The 21,670-nt window shown below is 38.3% G+C and overlaps 1 protein-coding gene and 1 long non-coding RNA gene across 6 annotated transcripts in view; one reads left to right on the forward strand and one right to left on the reverse strand.

Moving 5' to 3' along the window:
• mctp1b (multiple C2 domains, transmembrane 1b) overlaps nucleotides 1–21,670 on the reverse strand; it is a 40,275-nt gene that overhangs the window by 6,293 nt on the left and 12,312 nt on the right. The window contains exons 1-12 of one of the 5 annotated variants that reach the window (XM_044332958.1): nucleotides 15,798–16,358; nucleotides 15,595–15,718; nucleotides 15,363–15,505; nucleotides 15,117–15,196; nucleotides 13,632–13,755; nucleotides 7,391–7,429; nucleotides 4,487–4,654; nucleotides 4,238–4,368; nucleotides 2,897–3,083; nucleotides 2,704–2,797; nucleotides 1,500–1,602; nucleotides 699–801 (exon numbers count right to left, since the gene is read on the reverse strand). In XM_044332958.1, the coding sequence (XP_044188893.1) occupies nucleotides 699–801; nucleotides 1,500–1,602; nucleotides 2,704–2,797; nucleotides 2,897–3,083; nucleotides 4,238–4,368; nucleotides 4,487–4,654; nucleotides 7,391–7,429; nucleotides 13,632–13,755; nucleotides 15,117–15,196; nucleotides 15,363–15,505; nucleotides 15,595–15,718; nucleotides 15,798–15,803 (1,302 nt within the window). In that variant the 5' untranslated portion in view covers nucleotides 15,804–16,358. Of the gene's footprint in view, nucleotides 1–698; nucleotides 802–1,499; nucleotides 1,603–2,703; nucleotides 2,798–2,896; nucleotides 3,084–4,237; nucleotides 4,369–4,486; nucleotides 4,655–7,390; nucleotides 7,430–13,631; nucleotides 13,756–15,116; nucleotides 15,197–15,362; nucleotides 15,506–15,594; nucleotides 15,719–15,797; nucleotides 16,359–21,670 lie in introns of those variants that run through there. The other 4 variants (XM_044332954.1, XM_044332955.1, XM_044332957.1 and 1 more) reach the window with 4 other exon arrangements.
• On the forward strand, nucleotides 17,528–19,013 carry LOC122968090. The gene is made up of 3 exons (XR_006398743.1): nucleotides 17,528–18,304; nucleotides 18,526–18,611; nucleotides 18,701–19,013. It is a non-coding gene; the product is annotated as an uncharacterized LOC122968090 (long non-coding RNA).

Consider the following 21,670-nt stretch of genomic DNA (forward strand, 5'->3'; position numbering starts at 1 on the left):
CGTGCACATATGCAATTAAGTGATGCATTACGTTTCAATCAATAGAAAATTGTTCACAAAAGAAGAAAAACTGCAGTATTTATGTCTCCGATTGAATCTTTACAATCATTCTTTACAACTTGACCTTCACTATGTACAGACGTGGTTCATCACTGGTTTAAGAGGCTGCAGATGCTCATGGTTACATGGCAGACAGCCTTAGATCCTCAGCTGGGGCCTTCTGGCTGTTCCAAAGTCGAGGTTTAAATCTAAAGGTGACCCTGCTTTTGCCATCAGGACCCCTCGACTTTAGAACGACCTGCCTGAGGAGATCAGGCTGCAGAATCAGTGACTTCTTTTAAATCACTTCTTAAAACCCATTTCTACCAACTTGCTTTTATGTAATGTTTGTCTTTTGGTCATCTTTCTATTGTCTTTTAATCTTTTTATCATCTCTTTATTGTCTTTCTTTGTCAGACCTGTTATTGTTTTCTGTTTCATGTCTTTGCTTTATATTGTACAGCTTTTGCTTTGTCTGTCAAAGCTCTTAATAAACTCTGTTTTTAAGGGTGCTATATAAATAAAGATATTATTATAATATATATATATATATATATATATATATATATATAAATATAACCCTGAAACCTGTATTTTTTATACACTGTAGATTTATGGGACGTATAGACAACACACAACACAGAGTTTCATGCACTCACGTGTAATAAGGGGATGGCCACTTTTCCCAGGAAGTCGGCGCTTCTGTCTCTGTCCTCGTCAAACACCGTCACCTCCAACACTGAGTGAATGTCCTTCAGATTACTGACAGAAAGAGAGGAGATCAGTTCAGACTGATGTAGAGAGCTATTAAACATCAGGTTTCAGCCGGTGATCGATCAGCACTACAGCCACTGAAAAACTGTTAATTATTTAATGAATCTGTTGTGCTTTTTAAACATCTATCTTACATTTAAAATCAATGCAGCCTTAAAGAGCCATTAAACTAGAGCTGCAATGATAAGTCGATCAATCCATGATAGAAAATTAATCTGCAACTTTTTTTATACTCAATTAATCGTTTCATTTTTGAAGCAAACATGTCAAACACTTTCTCTTTGTAGCATCTTAAATGTGAAGCTTTTCTGTGTCGTACATCATAATAAACTGAATTTATTTGGGTTTTGAATTGTTGATCAGACAAATTAATGATAACAGGCATTTTTCACTTTATTCTGATATTTTATAGACTATAATACTAATTGATTAATCTATAAAATGATCAGCAGATTGATTGATAATAAAAATAATTAATTGCAGCCATAAAATAAAACAGAATTTCTTTTTAGACATTAAATAAAAAGCAAAAATATAAGATTTAAGGTAGTTAGAAGCAGCTCCATTAAAGATATACATTACAAAATACATTAACAGTAGGAAATACAGACATAAAGACATAAAGACTTTCTGTATTATGGAGATAAATGAATGAAACAGCTTCATGTAGACTGATGTTCACTCACAAGGTGAAGACTTTGTTCCACTCTGGATTGAGGTTCTTATAAACCGTGTGTGTCAACAGTCTGTCGTTATTCAGCTCCAACACGCAGAAAGGATCGCTCTTACCTAAGAAACCAACATGGGTGAGTCACATTATATTAACAGCTACAGCAACAATATTTAAAAAAAATATATATATTGCACATTTCATTCAAAAAGATGTAATACAATGAGCTGCACAAAGATGAAGAATAGACAGAGAAAGAAATAGGAACATTAAAAACTAAAGAAAAACTGTCTTTGTTTTACTTCTTGTCAATAAATCTCATGTTTGGATCCAAACCAACAATAAACTGATCTACTAACTAATCTGATCTAAACTGATCTAGTATTGTGTGTGTATCAAAGTCTGATTATTCCTCTGTTGTTGTTGTAGTTTGCTTAGAAACGGCTTCAAAGACTAATAACAGCATCACATTTTCAGTCTCCGGAGAGTAGTTCTGTGTAAGACAGACGCTTGCTCCACTAGCTTGTTGTGCTACATATCACAACCTCTGGACTTTGTACTAAAGTTATTTACAATGAACAATGTAGTAGAAAGTCCAGAGGTTGTGATTTGTAGCACAACAAGTTAGTGAAGCTGTAAATATAATCGTGTTCCTGCACATGCTCAGTGGCGTCTGCCTTACACAGAACTACTCTCCAGAGACTGAAAATGTGATGCTGTTATTTGTCTTTGGAGACGTTTCTAAACAAACTAACATGACCAAACTCTTCATAATGAAGGAACATGGCTCACTGATGTGTTTTTAATAGTTTTATTAGTTATTTAGTGTTCACATCTTGGTTGTTGTTTCATGTATGTGGTGAAAACTTTAAGTTGTGATGGTGTTTTTAATTCTGTTCCATGACTGCGAATGTTTTACTGAAAAAGATGACTGACAAAAAGTTGTTCTGCACCTTTGAACTCTACAGTTACCACAGTTGCCCAACTTGTCGTGACTCCTCTACTGCTATAATTTTTTGGTCAATTGACAGATTATATCCGGGGTGACGCCATTTATGCACTTAAATATTGCTTTTATGAATGAGAACCTTATAAAACTCTCAATTCATGCCGAGATCTTTAAGAACTGTTCAGGACATCCCTAATAAAAACATTAAGTACAACAGAGAAAACATGATGAGGAAGAGGAGGAGGACTTTTGATGTTTTTATTAAAATTACCAGTCACGTCTGCAGCCATGAGTCCTTCAGCTCTCATCACCTTCACCTGCACTATGCCCACATCCTTCAAGTTAGAGAACGACCTCAACACACCCTACAGAAGGAAAAAGAGAGACGTTGTTTATGCTGCAGTGATATATATACCACCATCATCATCATCATCATCATCATTAGCAGTGAGAGAGCTGCTCACGTAGCGTTTGAGTATCTCCCTGCGCTCCTGCGGGTCGTCCAGCGGCGTGACGGACAGGTCAGCGATGGAGACGTGAGCCGAGGCTGTCAGCGTGAGCAGCAGCACCACGTAGCCCCGGGACTCCTCCAGCGGCAGCTCCATGTGGTGCGTCTGCTCTTTAGCCAGAGTGGAGAGGTCCAACTGACAGCTGAGCGACAAGCACACAACACACCGTGAGCTCATAAACTACACAACTGAGTCACAACCACAATCAAACTGAGCTAAAGACCAAACAAACAGCACATACATGGTGAGGAAGGTTTTCAAATGATGGGGGACAAAATCCACAGTCCTCCTTCTGTGCAAAAATGTATTTAAAAGTTTATCTGAAGCTAATATGAAGCTTCAGAGTCTGAATGAGTCAAATCAAGTAGATATCTTTCAACGTTACAGTCTTTTTAGTGCCAAAGTTCCTCTTTTTGTTACTATACTTCCACCTGCAGCTCAACAGGGAAACACTGTCCGAGGAAACACAAAGAGGGAATCTGATGCTAAAAAGACTGTAAATGTGTCAGATATCCACTTGATATGACTAACTCAGACTGCTTAAGACTCATATAAGCTTCACATCAAAAAATGTTTAGGTAGGAGAGCTTCCTGGACTCAAGAATGAGTTTGTTTGAGGTGCTCTTTGGATAGCGATAAATGTAGACACAAAAATACAAGAAAACTCCAAGGCACTCTCTTTTAGAACAATTAAAATGCCTTTATTGTCATGGCATGGTCATATAGACCTTTAAAACAAAGCTCTGACACGTTTCGCCCTCTCTATGCCACAACACCATATTAAAATGGGAGTTTCCTATTGGTGGACCACTAAGAAAAGGTCAGGTGTTCCAAGAGATCTGTTTGACTCCCTGACGAAGGCTTTGTTTTTAAAAGTCTATATGACCATGCCATGACAATAAAGGCATTTTAATTGTTCTAAAAAAAGAGTGCTTTGGAGTTTTCTTGTATTTTTGAAGCTTCACATCAACTTTTAAATGACTGTGTGGACACACTGTGGATTTTGGCCTCCATCACTTCCATTGAAAGCACATTTGAAGGATCTTTTAATATCCAGTGTGAACAGGAGGAATGATTACAGCGAGGAAAACCTCTTTCACTGCTCATACGGACACCTGACTGTTGTTTTAAGACACACTTGATAAATTATGAACCTGTCCTTTAATTCAGAAAAACTAACTCATAATTACAGGATCATCTTCTTGTAATTATGACATAAGGCCTCTGATTTTTGGGGGAATTTAAATGAGCTTACAAATGAAACAAATGCATGCAGACATTCAAACACTGACTGACCGTCCGATGAAGTCATCTCTCCGCCCGGTGTCTTTGTCCCACACTGTGATCTCCAACACGCCTCCCGACTCCTCGTACAGATGCAGGTCAAACTGTTCCCGCCACTGTGGGCTCAGCGTCTTTGGCACAGTCTGCACACACACACACACACACAACAGCACAGGTTACATCCCCGAACGTTAACGTCTCACATCAGTAAACCACCGAACAGAGACTGACTGATCTGGGGTCAGGGGGGGTCGACGTTACCTTGCTCCTGTACTTCTGGTGTCCCAGCCTGAACTTGGCGTACGGGTCGCTCAGACCGTTGGGGTCCATGGGGATGAGGTTCCGACCTTCGATGAGCGCGATGCTGACGATGCCTCGCCACAGCTGCCACTTCCGATGCATCTCTGAGAGACGTTGTGACTGCTGCTGCTGGTCCACACACACACACACACACACACACACACACACACACACACACACACACACACGCTGAGTTTTATTCACCACATTAGGAAACATGAAAGCATCAGTTGATTTGTGACAGTTTGACTCAAGTTTGGATGTGTCAGTTCTTCAAAGGTGGCTTAAGTCCTTAAAGGGGCCATGTTCATGTTCTGCTTTTTGTGGTTTTTTTTTATCATTTATATCTTGTTCTGATGTCGGATGTTAAACATGATCAAAGTTACGTAAAGTAGCGTTTTTTTTCTACCTTGCTGATGTGCTGACATCGGTCTGTAGTCTTGGTTGCTAAGGTCGTTGCTAAGGTGTTTGTTCACATTGTGCACTCTCATATTTTAAATTTGATTCAGCTCCAACATGTACGGATGGATTTGAGAAGTTGACATTTGGAGTAAAGAAGGAGAAAAAGAAGTGAAATCCTGCTACTATAGTTTGTTTACGTAGCCTCCGGAGCCGGAGGAAGCTTCCTGAAGCTGACCAATCAGAACAGAGTGGGCTCATCAGGAGGGCGGGGCCTTAAAGAGACAGGAGCTAAAACGGCCTGTTTCAGACAGAGGCTGAACTGAGGGGCTGCATAAAGGACCAGTAGAAGATAAATAAGGAGTTTTTAACTGGAAATCATGCAAAGATATTCCAGTCAAGCCCCAGAATATAAATATAGAGCTGGAAATGTGTAGAATATGTGTCCTTTAATTTCAAACTCAGATACAAAAAACTGTTTTGGATGGATGAGAATTAACAGGATCATTTTAGCCCCGGTGAGTTACAATAAGCCACGTTTGAAGACGAGCCATCTGCAGCAGCTGTTCATAAGTTCAAAGTTAGCTTCATCATGACGTCAGCGTTTTTGAAGTGGAGATTTACACATCACTAAATTAAAACTAGTTGTTACGTAGAGATTAGCTGCAGGATACAAAGGAGTGTCAAAGTCTGGATGCTGTTAAGCTCCCAATAAATAATTTTATTCTCTTTTTTGAGGCAGTTTCAATCTGTATGATCTTCCTCAGGCTTACAGATTGAAACGTTGCTTCAATAAAGAGAATATAATTATTTATTGGGAGCTTAACAGTGAGCAGACGTCACTGCTTTCTATCCTGCAATGACATTTTTCTTGTCTTGTCTGAATAATTTGCCTGGATGTGTGAACGCTTGGTTCCCCTTATTAGTATGAATAAGTAGTTGTCACTAATTATTCACACCCACTAACTAACATGCATAACTGTTGCGTTAGCTAGCTGAATCAACCAATTGACACTTTACATTTCACAGCACAAACACACAAAACCTCAAATTACATGCCAATAACGTTAGCATAATTAGCTTAGCATAATCGAATATTTCGCTCTCACTGTAAACTGCATGAATACACTAATTCTTAAACACACACAAAAGATTGGCAGCTCACTTGATTTTATTTTTGGGCTTTTAAAACTTTTTGGAAGTTTTGTTACAGTTCGTGATGCTACACGTACGTTATGAACGAGGGTGTCACGATTCTCTAAATCCATGATTCAATTGGACTTTCGATTTTAGGTCTCCATTCGATTTTCAATGGAAACTTCTTTTTTTTCCAGCACTGACAGTTTTGTCATTGTTACACGATCAAGTCTTGATTTGTAAAGATCAACAGATCGTTGGTTTTATGTCGTTTACATTTTCAGATTCTTCTTTAAAAAGATGAGCTACACGGTAACAAGTGTGATATAACCGCCATATTTTTTTGGAATGTACCACACTGAGGCCGTATGGTCAAATTTAAATAATTATTTAAAATGTAATAACAATAACTTAGTTCACCAGTCAACTGGGAACAAACTGTTCATCACGTAAACAAAAAGAAGAGCCACCAGATGGCAGAAGATACTTTACAACAACAGCTTGAGGAAACTAAATTTACGTGTGTTGCACTTTGTCAACTAACAGCTGGCTGCACACAGAGAACAACGTTATCAGATCATCGTCTGTCTAACTACGGTAGGAAAGAGACATCGTTTGTGTTTTAACAACATTTCACTTATGAGTTATTGATCCGGGAAGTTTGAAACTGTCAATCTTCCAACTTTACCGACAAACTGGAGTTTTTCTGTCGACGATGCAGAAGATACATCAAATTTTCCACACGACTCCGGCAGCGGCCATGTTGTCTCAAAGTAATGCAGCTGGAGAATATCGGTAAGCTACACTGTGTCGTCTCTGAAATGTTGTTTTTGTGTTGTTTTTTTAATTCCAGACGCGTGCAAGTATGAGGAGGTGGAGAGAAAAAAATACTGTGAGAATCGCTGATCCTCCTTTTGATTTCGATGGTCAAAACTGAACGCTCATTACGATTGATTACCAATTTAGAATGAAAGTCGTGACACCCTTTATTATGAAGGGATCTTCTAATGGTCAGTATGAACAAGACAAATAATTACAGCCAGAAAAAACATGTTTTTGAATCTTTCCTTTAAAGGATCTCAACACACAGCATGTCAACTTGAACTAAAAGCCACTAAAAAACACGTGATGAAAAAATGAGGTCAAATGAGGCTCTAATAACACAGACAACGAAGACACGAGGCAACACCACCAACAACAACAGCGATCGACACTGACAGAAACATGATCAGCATGAAGGCGTCAGGACAGCAGATGGGAAGCTGTGACGGCAAACAGACAGTTCAGACGGAGCAGTGATGATGACGATGATGATGATGATGATTTTACCTTAGTGGATCGTTTCCAGGACCTCCTGAGCAGCATGGTCTGAATATACATTAAAATACATTATTTCAACTGATTCCTGCAGTGGAGGAAAAGACTACTGGTTTAACTGGAGCTACAGGAAATCTTCCTTTAATACAAAATAAAATGCACACCTGGGCCTGTATTTATCACACTGATAAAAGTAAAAATTTGTCACTTTTACTCACAAACTTATGAACAAAAACTATTTAGCTAACTGTGCTGTTAAATGATAATCATCAATAATATGTTATTGCAGCAAAATCATTAATAGAGTCGTTTTAGTCTTATATATTATTTGTATTTGAACCTTTGTTTGGACGTTACACCACTTTTTTAACTTATTTTGGGATTTACCAGGGGTGCAAACAAACAATAAGAATAAATCTGACAGTGATTCATTATTATTATATGAATAAATGTTATATTTAGTTTCCTGTTATTTCATCCACATTTATATATTTATACATTATAGATATATTAGACTGTTATTCCTGCAGAGTTAAAGATTTCACACTAGTACAAAAAAAGATAATTATAGACAGGACTGTGCAAAAGTTTCAGGCAGTTTAGATTCTTAATCATAATTCAACACCATCATGGAGGCGTCTGATCGTCCCAAACTTATTCTGCAGCAGGACAACGAACCCAAACACCCAACCAGAGTCATAAAGAACTATCTTCATCAACAAGAAGAACAGATGGTCTCTGATCTCAACATCACAGAGTCAGTCTGGGATTAACATGAAGACACAGAAACAGAAAACCACAGAAGAAGAACGGCAGCATCTTCACCAAGATGCAGTAACAACCGACCTGCCGAGTACCTGAAACACTGAGGACACTGCTGCTGATTTAAAGACAAAGCTGCTCACAGCAACATATTAATTAACTTTAGATTTACTCAACTTTATATCAAGTTAACTGATGAAACATATCGGCCTGTTTCCGCTGCATGAAAAATCTGTTTTTTTTCCTTTCATGTGATCACTTCTCTGTAAATAGAAGTCACTTTATAAATATGTGTTACTGTTATTGTTTATTCTTGGAGCATTTATTAAGTTTTATTCTTAAAAGTTGGATAAACACGAGCCCAGGAGCACTGCAGACCTTTTAAGCCACTAGGGGACGCTACAGGACAGGAACACGTTTCTAACTACAAGGAGATAAAACAAGTGATGTGCATAAAGCATCTGATAATTAATCTCTCTACCGGTGCTGAATATTAATTACGCTCATTAGCTTTAATGACACTTTGATGTATCTGAGCTCTCCCGATTCTGCTGTTTGTGTTTTTACTGTTGTTGTTTGTTGATATTCATCAATATCTTCATCTCTGTCTCTCATTACCATAAATCTCTATATCCTCGGCCTCCTCTTCCTCCTCTCAGAGCGGAGCTGCAGCACAGACTGACAAGTTGGGCTATAATTCATTTATAAACTGAATAAAACATGAAGGAGACTTCCTCTGTTTAATATCTTAGTGGGAGGAAACCATCTTCTGACACTCTAATCTGATAAAGGATAAATTACCAGAAACTACGATTAACACTTCTTACCGTATCTGTAACATGTATGGAAGCAAAGAGAGGCCAAAAGATGTGAAACTGTTCAGTAACAAAATACCTAATTATTAAATCAAATCACTACTTGCTACGTAATTTAAATATTTCACTTTTTAAAAAACATCTATCTGAATGTCATTTTAAAGCTGCATTAATTGTTTTTTGGGTTTTTTGGGGGGGATTTTTTGGCCACTTGGGGGCAGCACAACAAGCTGTAAGCACAAAACTGATGTATTATCACCAAACAGTTGTTTATTCCACATCCCAACAGTTACGGAGCAACATTATCATTCATGTGGAGTCGTGTTTCTGTCCACCTGGTGAATGTAAGTCCAATATTCACTCTCTTTTAGCTCTGTTTTTGTTCTCCACCAACTCCTGAGGGAAATATCTGTCTCTTTAGCTGCTAAATGATCCACTATGTTCACCAGCTAGTCTACAGCTAACTGTGTCTGTTTGGTGCTGAGCAGATAGTGTACAGTGGCTTTTTACAGCTTTTTCTCTGAAAACGACGCTATGAGAGCGCTGAGAGTGAACCAGAACAGTAAAGTTGCAGCCAGACAGATAAACAATGAGCTGAAACTCACTATAAAGCTCCGTAAAGCTGAGAGGAGCTGCAGAGTCACTGATAATTCTCTGTAGGTTCATCACTACGAGCCAAACACACACTGACAAATCACCCATATCACAAATATTGATTAATGTAGCTTTCATTTTTCCCCCCACAAATTCACATAATGTCATGATATTATTCCAACAGCCTTTAATTTTGTTATATTAGCACCTCTTTGTGGTTGTTTAAGGTAAAAGTCTAGTGATCAGTTGAGAAAATGAGTGGAAAGTGCTAAAAATATTCTATCAGCAAAGTAAACTCATGTATCCTTTATGTGTTTTGTAATCAGAGGTTGTAACTTTGTGTTTATTATGGTTTTACAACAATGAGAGACGTGGAAATGAAGCCTCAGTAAAAATACTTTTACTGTATTTATGTGTCTGACTTTCACTAAACAGTGTTAATTATCTGTTGATTAAATGTACAAGCAACACACATTAACAGCAGAATAGACAGAAAACTGACCAATATTCAAACAACTGTATTCAAGTTGTTCTAATTCAGTTAGTTAGTTGGTCATTTTTGGATCAAGTCAAACAATCAAGTTGAATTGGTGAAATTCAAACACCAAAATTCAAGATAAAAAACTGAACTTCCAGGCAACCAGTCGATCAATCTGTTTACATTCTGTCCAAAAAACCCCAGGATGTGTAGATTTTAACCAACTGGAAGTTTCAGAGACGATAATTTGAACCACATGAATTCAGAGGAATGTTTCACCCTGATCCACACTGAGTTCAACTGAGAACGTCTGCGGAAAATAGTTGTATAACGTCTTCTGTGGTTCTGGAGAAGTGTCAAGAGAAAATAACCACGTGATGATGTCAGAGTGATGTCATCATAGTTACCTCGGCACAGGATCGGAGACTACAAATTTATAAACAGAAACAGACTGGAGGTGTTGAGCAGCAGAAATCTAAGAAAATTATGCTGTCGGGTTGAATTATGGGAAATGTAGGCTGAGTTTGACCCTAAAAGTCAGGATATCTCAGTCTATGCTGCTTCAATTTGGATGAAACTTGTGAGTCTCCCATCTTTATGGAAGTCCATTTACTGTAAATCATTTTTAATTAATTTTTAATTGGCATTGTGGGTGTATGTGATGTGCTGTTGTGTCTAGCTTTGTATTTTGTATGGTGTGTTCTTTGTGGGGTTTTTTTGCTTTGTACTGTTTGTTGTTGTATGTATTGATTGTAATGGACTACAGATGCAAATTAGCTTCAAGCTAACTCTGGTGCACTGCATCATTTATGCTTAATACTGCTTCTTCATATATAGTAGTGATCACATTTCATAATTTCAAAAACATTTATTATTATTATTATTCAATTAAATGCAGAGTGTATTAAGGACATAGCTCACAGTGGGTCAAGAGAACGAGAAAACAACGAAAAATAAGTACATAATTTTTTTAAGTAAGTAATAAAAAAGTATTGTTTTATATATTTTTTAAAATAGTCGTTATATATAGTATCTATATATATAAATACATAAATGTTTCTTGTATTTTATATATTTATTAATTTGTTTATTATTTTGACATTTCTTTGCTTCCATACTAAAATCTGTTGAAATAACATTTAATAAAAAGCTAACTAAAATGACAAAACAAGCATGAATTTCTTTTGGTTTTTTTAGCCGTCTCATTGGTGCCACATTGAGCTCAGCAGTGAGAGGAAACGTTGCAACAGTCTGTATAATTCATGTTGATCTTTATTTTATTCATAAGGACTGCTGAGACAAGATGAAGCCCAAAAAGAAAAAAAATCAGGAGCTAAAACCTTAAAGCTAACAAAACCAAAAAACTAGAAACAGCTAGAAAACTACCAGAAACTAAACATTAAAGGCTTTTAAGATAAACTAGAAGCACAACAATCACATCACTGGTGCCGGAGCTCGAGTGCAGGCTCCGTCCATTAGAGGGCAATAAGCTAATTTGCGTAGCTGATAAGGGGAAAAAAGCTCCTCACTAGATCAGGAGATAAAGCAGGAAAGGGTCAATCAGGGCTCTAAAGGAAAGTCACTAAGCGTCTAATCACCGCTACACTCACTTTATTCACATAGGGCTTCCACCGATACATCTTAACCTGTCTCTGCTGCAGGAAACACAAACGCAGCACAAAGACAAAATCCTCACTGTGACATGTGAGAGTTGGTGTTGTTATACAAGTTACAACAGAAGACAGAGACACTACTGAGCCAATTATACACTCTAGTAATTTCTTAATCCAATAATGCTGAAACAGTGCCACCCTTTTTATCATTTTAAAACAAAGCAATTATCTACTTATGTTTTTACGAGTTCCAAACCAGTTTTTACTCGTTTGAATTGTTTCTTGAACGGTTGAAACATCTCAAATATCCTGCATTTCACAAAGAAAAGAGCAAAGATTAAAGGCGAGTAAAATCATTTTTTTTGTAGCATTTGTTCCATTACGACTCCCAGGTTGGGAACCAGCGGATTAGTAGATCAACTGAATAATGGATCGACAGTAAATTACCATGTTGGCCTGAATGTAAAACAAGGAAATTACAAGGAAAAATTATGTATTCTTTCTGAATGCAGCGAGTACCAGTGTTGAATTATGGGTCGTTTGTAGCTTTAACGATGCTCTGCTAACGAGTTTCTTCAAGTCTGTTTATAGAGACGAAGTGAAACCAGAACTTCTTCTGTTCCAGAAATAAGAAAAGAGAAGACATATGTTATAATTAAAATGATTAAACATCTCGACTCAGAACAAAAACTTTCTCAACAGTTTGTTGTGTTTTTTACTCCGTATCTTTAGACAAGGATGAGAGTTCTTGCAAAAAAAGAAGATCTAATATTGTTGTTATTCAGTATTTCTGTTGTTTCGCAGCCTCTCTGTCCCATCAAGGTCACTCAGGTCTGCTGACCAGTTGTTCCAGTTGTTCCAGTTGCACAGGGGAGATCATCCCTTTGCAGCTGTAGCCTCAAGTCTTAAAACATATTTCAGTTCCTTGGCGTTTAACTCTGTATGTGAGTGTTTTGTCTTTTTATTGTGTGGTTTATGGTTTTTGTTATTTTGATTGTGCAGCACTTTGGTCAACTGTTGTTTTTTTTTTTTAAATTTGCTTTATAAATAAATTTGAGTTGAGTTATTGAACCACATTTCCCATAATCCTGCTGACCACAAGACGAGTCGACAGGCTGCAAAAGAGAGGCCTGAACGGTGTCGTTTATAGACAGCGAGGATTAAAACTAAAAAGTTGAAAAAGACATCAGAGAAGAGCATCGGTGTATTTTATGGATCGGGACCGAGATGTAGTTTTTTCAGCTGACTTATCTTAGAATATGGAAAATAAACTCCAGGTACATGTTTCACTTTTACAGAAAGACAAATGCAAGAAACACTGAATGAGAGATTGTGTAAACAAGCTGCTGTGACAGAGGAAGTGATGTCATAACTTCCATCTGTTAAAAGTCAATCAGTAGTAAAAAAAAGTGTTTCGTTATCTCGGTTTATCCGGCTGTTGACCTGGAAGAAAAAAAGTCCAAAGTGTCTTTACAGCAGAGACACAGCGAGGAACTGAATCACCTGTCAAACAGCTGAGAAATAATACTGATGCTTCAAAAGAGGCTGACAGGAGAAAGTAGTAGACGTATTTCACTTTTACGAGAGAAAACGCTTCAAGAACGAGGACTCTCTTCTCTTCAGATTAACAGTATCTCAGAGAAACGTTCCCGACAGTACGAGTGGAAGAGTGGAGGTTATCTCATAATGAGGGTCGTCTTATATATATATATTCAGGCCAATACGGCGAATAGTAATTTAAAAACTGATTTGAAGGAACTGCTGAACATTTGCAGGTTGAGGCTCTAAACAGAGAGGATTTACTGCATCTTTAATCTTGCTCTCTTGGGATTTGTGATGGACGTTTCTTATTATTTTATAGGTTGTGCAATTGATTGAATAATCCCCCAAAAAAATGATAGTTCTCACTACAATAACTCACTTTTTCTTTACTCTAATATGACAGTTGTGAGAAGAGAGAGGATGATGATGTTATTTCTTATCCTACGTACCGTGGAGTCTCGTCGTTCCTCTACGGGACTGTCTTTAGGCGTCAGGGTGACGGCGAGCTCCAGGGAGCCCAGGTCCTGATCCGGGTACTGAGGGTCCTTCAGCACCAGAGTTACAGGTATCGTCCTGTAACACAAACACACAGAGAGATATGACAGGTTAAAGGAATAGTTTGTCATTTTTGAAGATACACTTATACTTGCAGCATAAAGACTGGAAGCATCACTGATCCCAGTCTGTCTGTTTAACTCCAACTGGAATTAAACTGCATTTTTTCATCTACGACAGCGACTACTGCTCTATAAATCTCTTGCTCTGTGTTCTCCTGGTTTTCAGTTCAGTCTTGTTGGATCCTGCTACTCTCTGACATAAAGAAGACTGATATATTATTATTATATATGACATCAATAGATTATTAATAGTGAAGCATCAGTGTTAGAGCAGCATGTTACTGTTGTAGCTGCTGGAGGTGGAGCTAGTTTACACTACTTTATATACAGTTAGCTAGTTTAGTCCAGTGGTTCCCAACCTAGGGGTCGGGGCCCCTCCAAAGGGTCAGCAGATAAATCTGAGGGGTCGTGAGATGATTAATGGGAGAGGAAAGAAGAAAAAACAAAGTTCTGATACACAAATCTGTTTTCAGTTTTTGGACTTTTTCTCTAATCTTTGATTTTTGCTGAAATATTGGATCATTTGAACATTTATTGAAATGAAAGCATGTGAGAAGTTTAGAGGGAAAAATCACTATTTGGTGGAGCTGTTAACAACTCATAGACATGTGAAACGGTGTGTAAAGTCATAATGATACTGTGAAATTCTAATTTCGGACATGAAATGTGATGCTAGTACCGAACTAGCGAGAGATAAGAGAAAACATTATGCAGGTCAGCTGCTCAGCATCGGCTCCGTGCAGGCAGAGCGTCGATCCTTTTGCTTATTATTAAGATTTATTCTCAACATTTACTCATCTTTTATTGTTGCCTTATTCAATTAATTCTTTTAAAGTAGGTTTTATTAAAGCTATAATAATGTCTAAAAACAACTAGACCTATATTATATATTTTACTGAGTTATATACTTACATTATCCCAAATGTTTCCAACAATTTTCAAGCCCAGAGAAATCAGTCATTTTAATCAGGAGTGTACACACAGAGGATGCATGCATCGGTGTTGCGGTTGTAAACACCTACAAGATAACACATCTGAGTTGCAGTTGTCTCCCGGATACTCATATTGTAACATATTCATAAATCGACTTATATTTTTAGAGCTTTAAGCCACATTTTTATGATAACTTTTTAGATCTTAGTTGGTCGTTTTTAACTGCGACTGGTTTGAACTGGTGCTGTGAATCCTGTGTGTTTGTCAGTTACCTGTAAAGTACTTTGAATTGCATTCAACTTGCATGAAAGGTGCTTTATAGAGTTTGATTGTTACAACTGGACTAAATTTCATTCATTTCAAAAGTTGAAGTTTCGTACATACCTCTGCTGCTCCAGAGACTCCACGTACAGGTAAGCAGAACCCATGAAGTCATCTAGAAGGCCAAAGTCGTAGTCAAAAACCTGCAGACCAGCAACAAGCAACAGTTCATTAAGAATTCATATTTAGGAGGCTTTCTCTTCTCTTGTTTCCTGTCTGCTTATCTACTATCAGCTGACCATTAAAGGCAAAAAAATACAGAGAATGAATTTTTAAAAGCTGTGTGTGTGTGTGTGTCCAAGTCTTTACCTTTACATACAAAGGTTCACTCAGACAATCCAGTATTAAAGTCGTCTTTTCATCCCACACCGGGTTGAGGTTTTTGTGGATGGTTTTGCTTCTGAACACCTCCTTACCAGCCAGCTTGAACTTGACGTACGGATCACTGCTACCTAAAAGAAACAAAAAAGTTGTTTGCATAAAAACAAGAAGTGAAAAAGCAAAAAAAAAAAAAAAAAAAAAAGTGTAAACATGACTCTACCTCCTCTGTCTCGGATGGCCAGGTTGTGTCCTCTCTTCAGCTCGATGTCCAGCTTGTACATCCCTGAGCTGGGGAGGGCTGCTTGCTCAACGGGGGGCCCTGAGGAGCACGGTGCACCCACACCCTGTTAGAGGAAACAAATGCATTCATTACAAACAGTCACTCTCTCACCGTACAGTCCAAACTCTTCACAGAAACCTCACCAGCATTTTTTAAAAGAAAGAACTAAAAAAGGTGTTTCAAGCCGTCGCTAAAACGTTGCTTTAACTACTTCTGTCTGCATCCACCGACACTGACTGAAGTGTCTCACTCAGCTGCGTCCCAGGGGGTGAACACTGACAGGAAATTACAAGAGAGCAGCTTCCTCCCCGACTGATCACAGTGATTCTGAGCTGAAGGGTTTTTCCATTCTTGTATAATCCTAACTTCCATTGCAGCACCATCATCTGTGTAGCACCTGTAGCAAAGCAGAAACTGAAGATACATCGCAGACGTTCGCAGCCTGGACACTGCTGCACTACGTGATGCAGATGCACGAGAGGATGAATGTTTCTAGGAACACTTTTCTGGACATTTTTGTTGTCTTGTAACAGGCTGCAGAAACTCTGTAAAATCAATAACCTCAACTGTAACCACAAAACTATACACAAAAACCAGAAACCTCAGCCTGTGAAAGTGAGAAACTAACCTGTGTCAGCAGTCATTAGCACAGATACAGCCAGAGAGAAGCAAGGTGGAAATAACTTTTTATCTTTTAGATTACATCTGAAAACAGCTGCATGCACCAAAACAACACTATGAGAAAGTTGCAGCCAGACAGATAAACAACGAGCTGAAACTCACTATAAAGCTCCGCAAAGCCGAGAGGAGCTGCAGAGTCGCTGATAATTCTCTGTAGGTTCATCACTACGAGCCAAACACATTACACACTGACATCTGATCCCAGTGTTTATGTAAAATTATTGATTATGGCAGCTTTAAAAGGTAGAGTCAGCGATTCTAATCCAATACACTTTGCGAACATCTCCTCATGGTCTGATAGCTGTCTGTTCTGTGTGTCCATACACAGCGCTGGCTCTGTAAACGGGCATGTAAACAGCGGGTCGGACCGAGCTACAAAACACTACTCCGGCCGATCAGCAACAGCTCATACTCGTGCTAAGGACAGGGGGAGGGGAGATGGGGTGGTAGGAGGAGCATTAGGAGCAAGAGGGACGGTAAATCTGGTGTTGTCCAGAAGAAGAGAGGAGAAAAGAGGAGAAGAAGAACACAAATTAAAGAAAAAGGTCAAGGGCGAAAAGCCGAAAGTTGAAAGGCCTGGAGACAGATGTGGAGGTTGCTATATTCGGACAGATGGGTAACGTTAGTTTTACTATATTTCACATAACCAACACCTGCTCACAGACATCCAGCTTACTGTCTAGTTTACGAAGAGGTGCTGTTGTTGTGATGTTAGCTTAAGTAGCAGGAGAGTCTCTGCATGTTCACTTCACAGCAGCAACTGTAGCAACAGTTAGTTAACCCACAACCTTGCTAACGTTAGTTACATTACGTGCTGTGTAGTTGTTCGCTCTATATTGTGGTGTGTAATTGTTTTATTGCCATGAAGACCTAAAAACACAGGTTTACTAGCACTTTGGGATCATTTGGATTGATGCATAAGTTGAAATGCTATGCTAAGTAACGTTAACTTCTTTGTTAGCTTAGCTACAAACCTACGGTGCTCTTCGGTCACTGTAGCTTTAGCTAACTCTTGCTAGTTTTTACTCCGTTGTGTTTTGGGTGCTGTGTTGGATGGACAGATTGATGTACTTTAACGATCCTAAATTGAGAAATTCTTGTGTTACAGCAGCAGTTATCCAGTAAATACACAGTAAATATACATATCAACACTAGAAAATAACAATAAAATAGCTCAATACAAGAATATAAGAAAAAACAAATATAAAATATAAACATAGGATAACATACTACATACATTAGACAAGTGTGCAGTTATTGAAGTTTTTAAAGATGCAATGTGGTAGAGTAGAAGTATAATATAGTATTATATAATATGTGCTTACATATCATTCATTTGATGATGTTTGATGCGAAAGAGACAAATATTTCTGCACCGTATAAGGCTGGAACGACTAGAGAATCTCCACTGCCGTTTGTCTGAAAGGTGAGATAAACTGTTCTAATTACATATTTGGCCTTTGATTTCTCTGTTTGACTGTTTTAACCTCATAATCTGTTCAAATTAACAGGTCTGTAGTTTTATTTAGAGAGCAGAACATGAAATCTTTATACATGGAAGTAGTGGAGGAGCTTGAGAAGAGCATCTTGTCTAGTCTCCCCTCTGTCTCTCAACCCATTATTTTTCCTGAATCTACCTTATTTGCATTTTGATGGTTGGCTGATGTCTCATGGATCAAAGATGTTTTGTATACAGAAGTTGATTTCACACATTGAGGGCCGCAGACAGGAATCAACCCACACCCTGTGTATTTCTTATCACCATTTAGACAGGAAACGGAGTGATTATTAGAAATGAAGAACATTATTTTCCAGCAGACAGTTTCTCTGTGGCTGCTCACACATAGACGTGAATGTACTCGATCAATTTAGCAACATAAAATAACACCCTACTATTCTCACTATGTTTTCAGTCATCAGTTATTTTGAATGGAGGACACAGTCAGTGCAGATGCCTTAAAAATGCCACGTAAGTCACTGTGTGTTTTGATGAAGAATACACATTTGAATGACTTCAGACTCGATAGTTGAGTCTGGGAGCCCCTCCTACCCCCTTCTTCCTGGCTCCTTCAGGTCTGAATGTAAATGGCCCCCCCCAAAGAAAAAACTTCCTGCCTTTTGTTTCCATTTGTGATTGCATTTGAATTCAGTTTTTTTTGGTCTTATCTGCATTGACTGGGAGGATATAAGGTGGTATCCGGATGAGGACACAGAGGATTTGGAAGCTTTCACCGAGGAACTGATGATCCAGACCACAAACCATGCATTTATGTTCAGTAGGTTTTCTATCCTTTGCTTTGCACTCAGTCCAGTAATGGTGTGTTAGCTGTGGGGTTTTTTTTTCATGACTATATTATGTCAGCAGGACTGGTGGGGCTCTGAAAAACAAACATCTCTCTGGTTGCTCTTCTTGAAATTAGCATTGAAGATAGAGTGCATGATAGTGAAGATGATGCAGCAGCAGACATGCCATCATTTTCAGGCACCATAAAAAGTTATTTGTGAATATAATCGGGCATCCTGCATAGATCACAGATCACAGCTGCTTGAGACAGCTAGTAGAAAACCTCCACCTACCTGTCAACACATTCAAGACTCTGGACCTCAAGACCAGACAATACTGGGGTGCATCAAAACCATTTGAAGTTGTGATACAGTCAAGGGACACTGCTGTAACTACTGAATGGGTCGTTTTCCTGTCTCAGTATAGATCTCATATGACTTTTCATTTGTAGGAAAACTTAGTTGAAAATTACAATTTTACATAAATGCACTGATGATAAACTGTATTCCAGATGTGTCCTCGAGGTTATATTGTGTGGAGGTGGACTTCCCAAACCACTCTGAAGTATGGGAGACTTCCTTCTGTCTACCAATATCCTTTTGTCATGAAACAACTATGCCGAAATAGCATAACGGGACCGTGTCCTACAGGATCCAGGACCACTACTGTGTGGACGCAATCAATGAATTCTGGGAAATAAAGCAAAGAGACATTATTGCTCAGCTACAGTCCAAACAGAGTGTAGTGGCACTGGATGAGTTTGTATTTTAAACATTTGCTACCACTTCTTATTTTGGTCAAGAAGAATTCAATGTGCACACCTGCAGTGAGGTTTGTCACACAGCTCTGACTGTTGACTCTGTTACAGTTTGTGATGATGCCTTTTTAATTGGGCTGGATGGACAGTCCTGGATTATTGCATGTATTCTGCCACAGAGAATGACACAAAGAAGATATTCTACATAACCAACACTAACAAGAGGGAGACTGAGAGAAACTCTGCTATCATGGAGAAAGAAGGAACATTTGAGAGTCTTCATCGACAAGTCAAGCTGACTGAAATATGCACTGATGCTCATTCCCAGATTTCAGGAGTGTTTGTGTAGATACAGTTGATCTAACAGCGATATATCTGCCTACTGGACTGTAATTACTGTGTCTTTATGTACTGGGTTTGTGTTTCTTGTATTTGTTCTCTCCATACAGATCCAGGCAGGAGGAAATTCAAAGATAAGGGGGTTCAGAACTCCCTTTATGTGTGGCACGGCTCAAAAAACCTTTCAAGAAGACTACTAGCAGTAAGTTCATAAATTCTCTTTTTCAGGTTTAATACATTTTTGTTGTATGTGCCTTTATAATCTTTTGAGATGTCCCTCCTTTGTGATGTTTAATTTTCCATTTACGGGCAAGCCAACAGAAGTGAAGCTTCATCCTCTGGCAGTGGAGTAAAGACATTTGCAACCATTTCTGTTACTAATGGAAGGTGGCTACAGATGGCTATGACAGCTTCTTTGTAAGTATTAGTGAAAGCATATTTGGCTTGTGGATTGCAACTAATCCAAAAGAGAGACATGTTGAATGGATTCATTTTTTTATTTGATTGATCACATACTGTAGACATGGTGCACATGGCCCTGTGTGTGTTTTAATTATCTGAATGAGTATTTCCACCAATAGCTAATTGGCATGTATCACAAATGGTTAGATTTTCACAAGTCTGTGCACTTCTCTATATTCTATGCAGGCCAGCATTACATATGCTCACACGCCACAGAAGTTGACATTACTCTTCCAGTGACTTGCATTTTTTCATGTGGATCAGCCTACTTCGCGTTAGGGGAGAGCATTCATGGGCACTAGGTAGCTGCTACCATGGTCCTCTAGTTGAGAACAGGGACAAGGAGTGGATTGAATTGGATTCTGTGGCCCATCAGAAACTTGCAGAAATAATTATGGATGCACAGTGTCTCAAGGTCATCCCAAAGTATCGGCATTTCAGTAGTGTATGACTGAGCTTTTGTGTTTGTATATATATATATATATATAAAAATATGGTCTGTTGACCATATATTGATTACTTGGACCTCTTTCATCCACTGAAGAGCTTTTGAGGACACAGGTCAGCAGAGGAATAGATGAGGCTTGGCTTGAGTCTTTCAATAAAATCAGCACAAACTGTACTTGCTCAACACTATTGGTACATTCTAACTTTCTATGAATGTTTTTCATTGTACAAATTTGGATCCAGTGTCGCACCAAGATATTTAAAATCAGTGACTATGTCAATCCTTTCACCTTTGGGAATATCAATGTTAGGAGATTGTACCATGCCTTTTGTCTTGTATACATTTAGACTCATATGATTGATCAAGCCAATGTGTGATCCTTCCCAACGCAACTGTTAGCTTAGCAGCTGCTAATTCAGCTGTTTTTGCATGTGTATATAAACACCAGTGTCATCTGCATACATTTGCAGTTCTACATCGTGTCGCTGTTGAGGGAGATCATTAATATATAGGCTAAATAATAGGGGACCTAACACTGACCCTTGTGGAACACCTACTGTTAACTACATGTTACTGGACAGTGCATCACAAACTTTAACACATTGTATCTTATTAGATAAATATGAAGACATCCATGCCAGTGCTCTAGATGAAAAATCAAATTCAGAGAGTTTTGATGTTAAAACATCATGATTGACTGTGTCGAACACTTTACGCAGATCATACTGCGTTGTGGTTAAATGGTTAGTCTGAATAAACGTGTATGTATGACATTTGGCATCATGCTGTCACCTAAGCTAAAAGGTAAGTGGAGCAAATATAATTAACTACAGCAAAGTAATGGTACAAAAAAGAGCAGCATATTTCTTCACTTTAAATAGTCCAAAAACAATCCAAAGGCGTCCAGCAGTGATAGTGAGTCTCAGGCTGTTCGCTGTCTGCCCGCCACCTTTTAAATCTGGGTTTGTTTATCTTGTTAAAATGAAATGTTCTTAATGAGCTCTAACCCTTTAAAAACTTAGCAAGGTTTGCAAGGAGATAAAAG

This window comes from Thunnus albacares, chromosome 18 (genome assembly GCF_914725855.1).
Source record: "Thunnus albacares chromosome 18, fThuAlb1.1, whole genome shotgun sequence".
NCBI classification, from domain to species: domain Eukaryota; kingdom Metazoa; phylum Chordata; class Actinopteri; order Scombriformes; family Scombridae; genus Thunnus; species Thunnus albacares.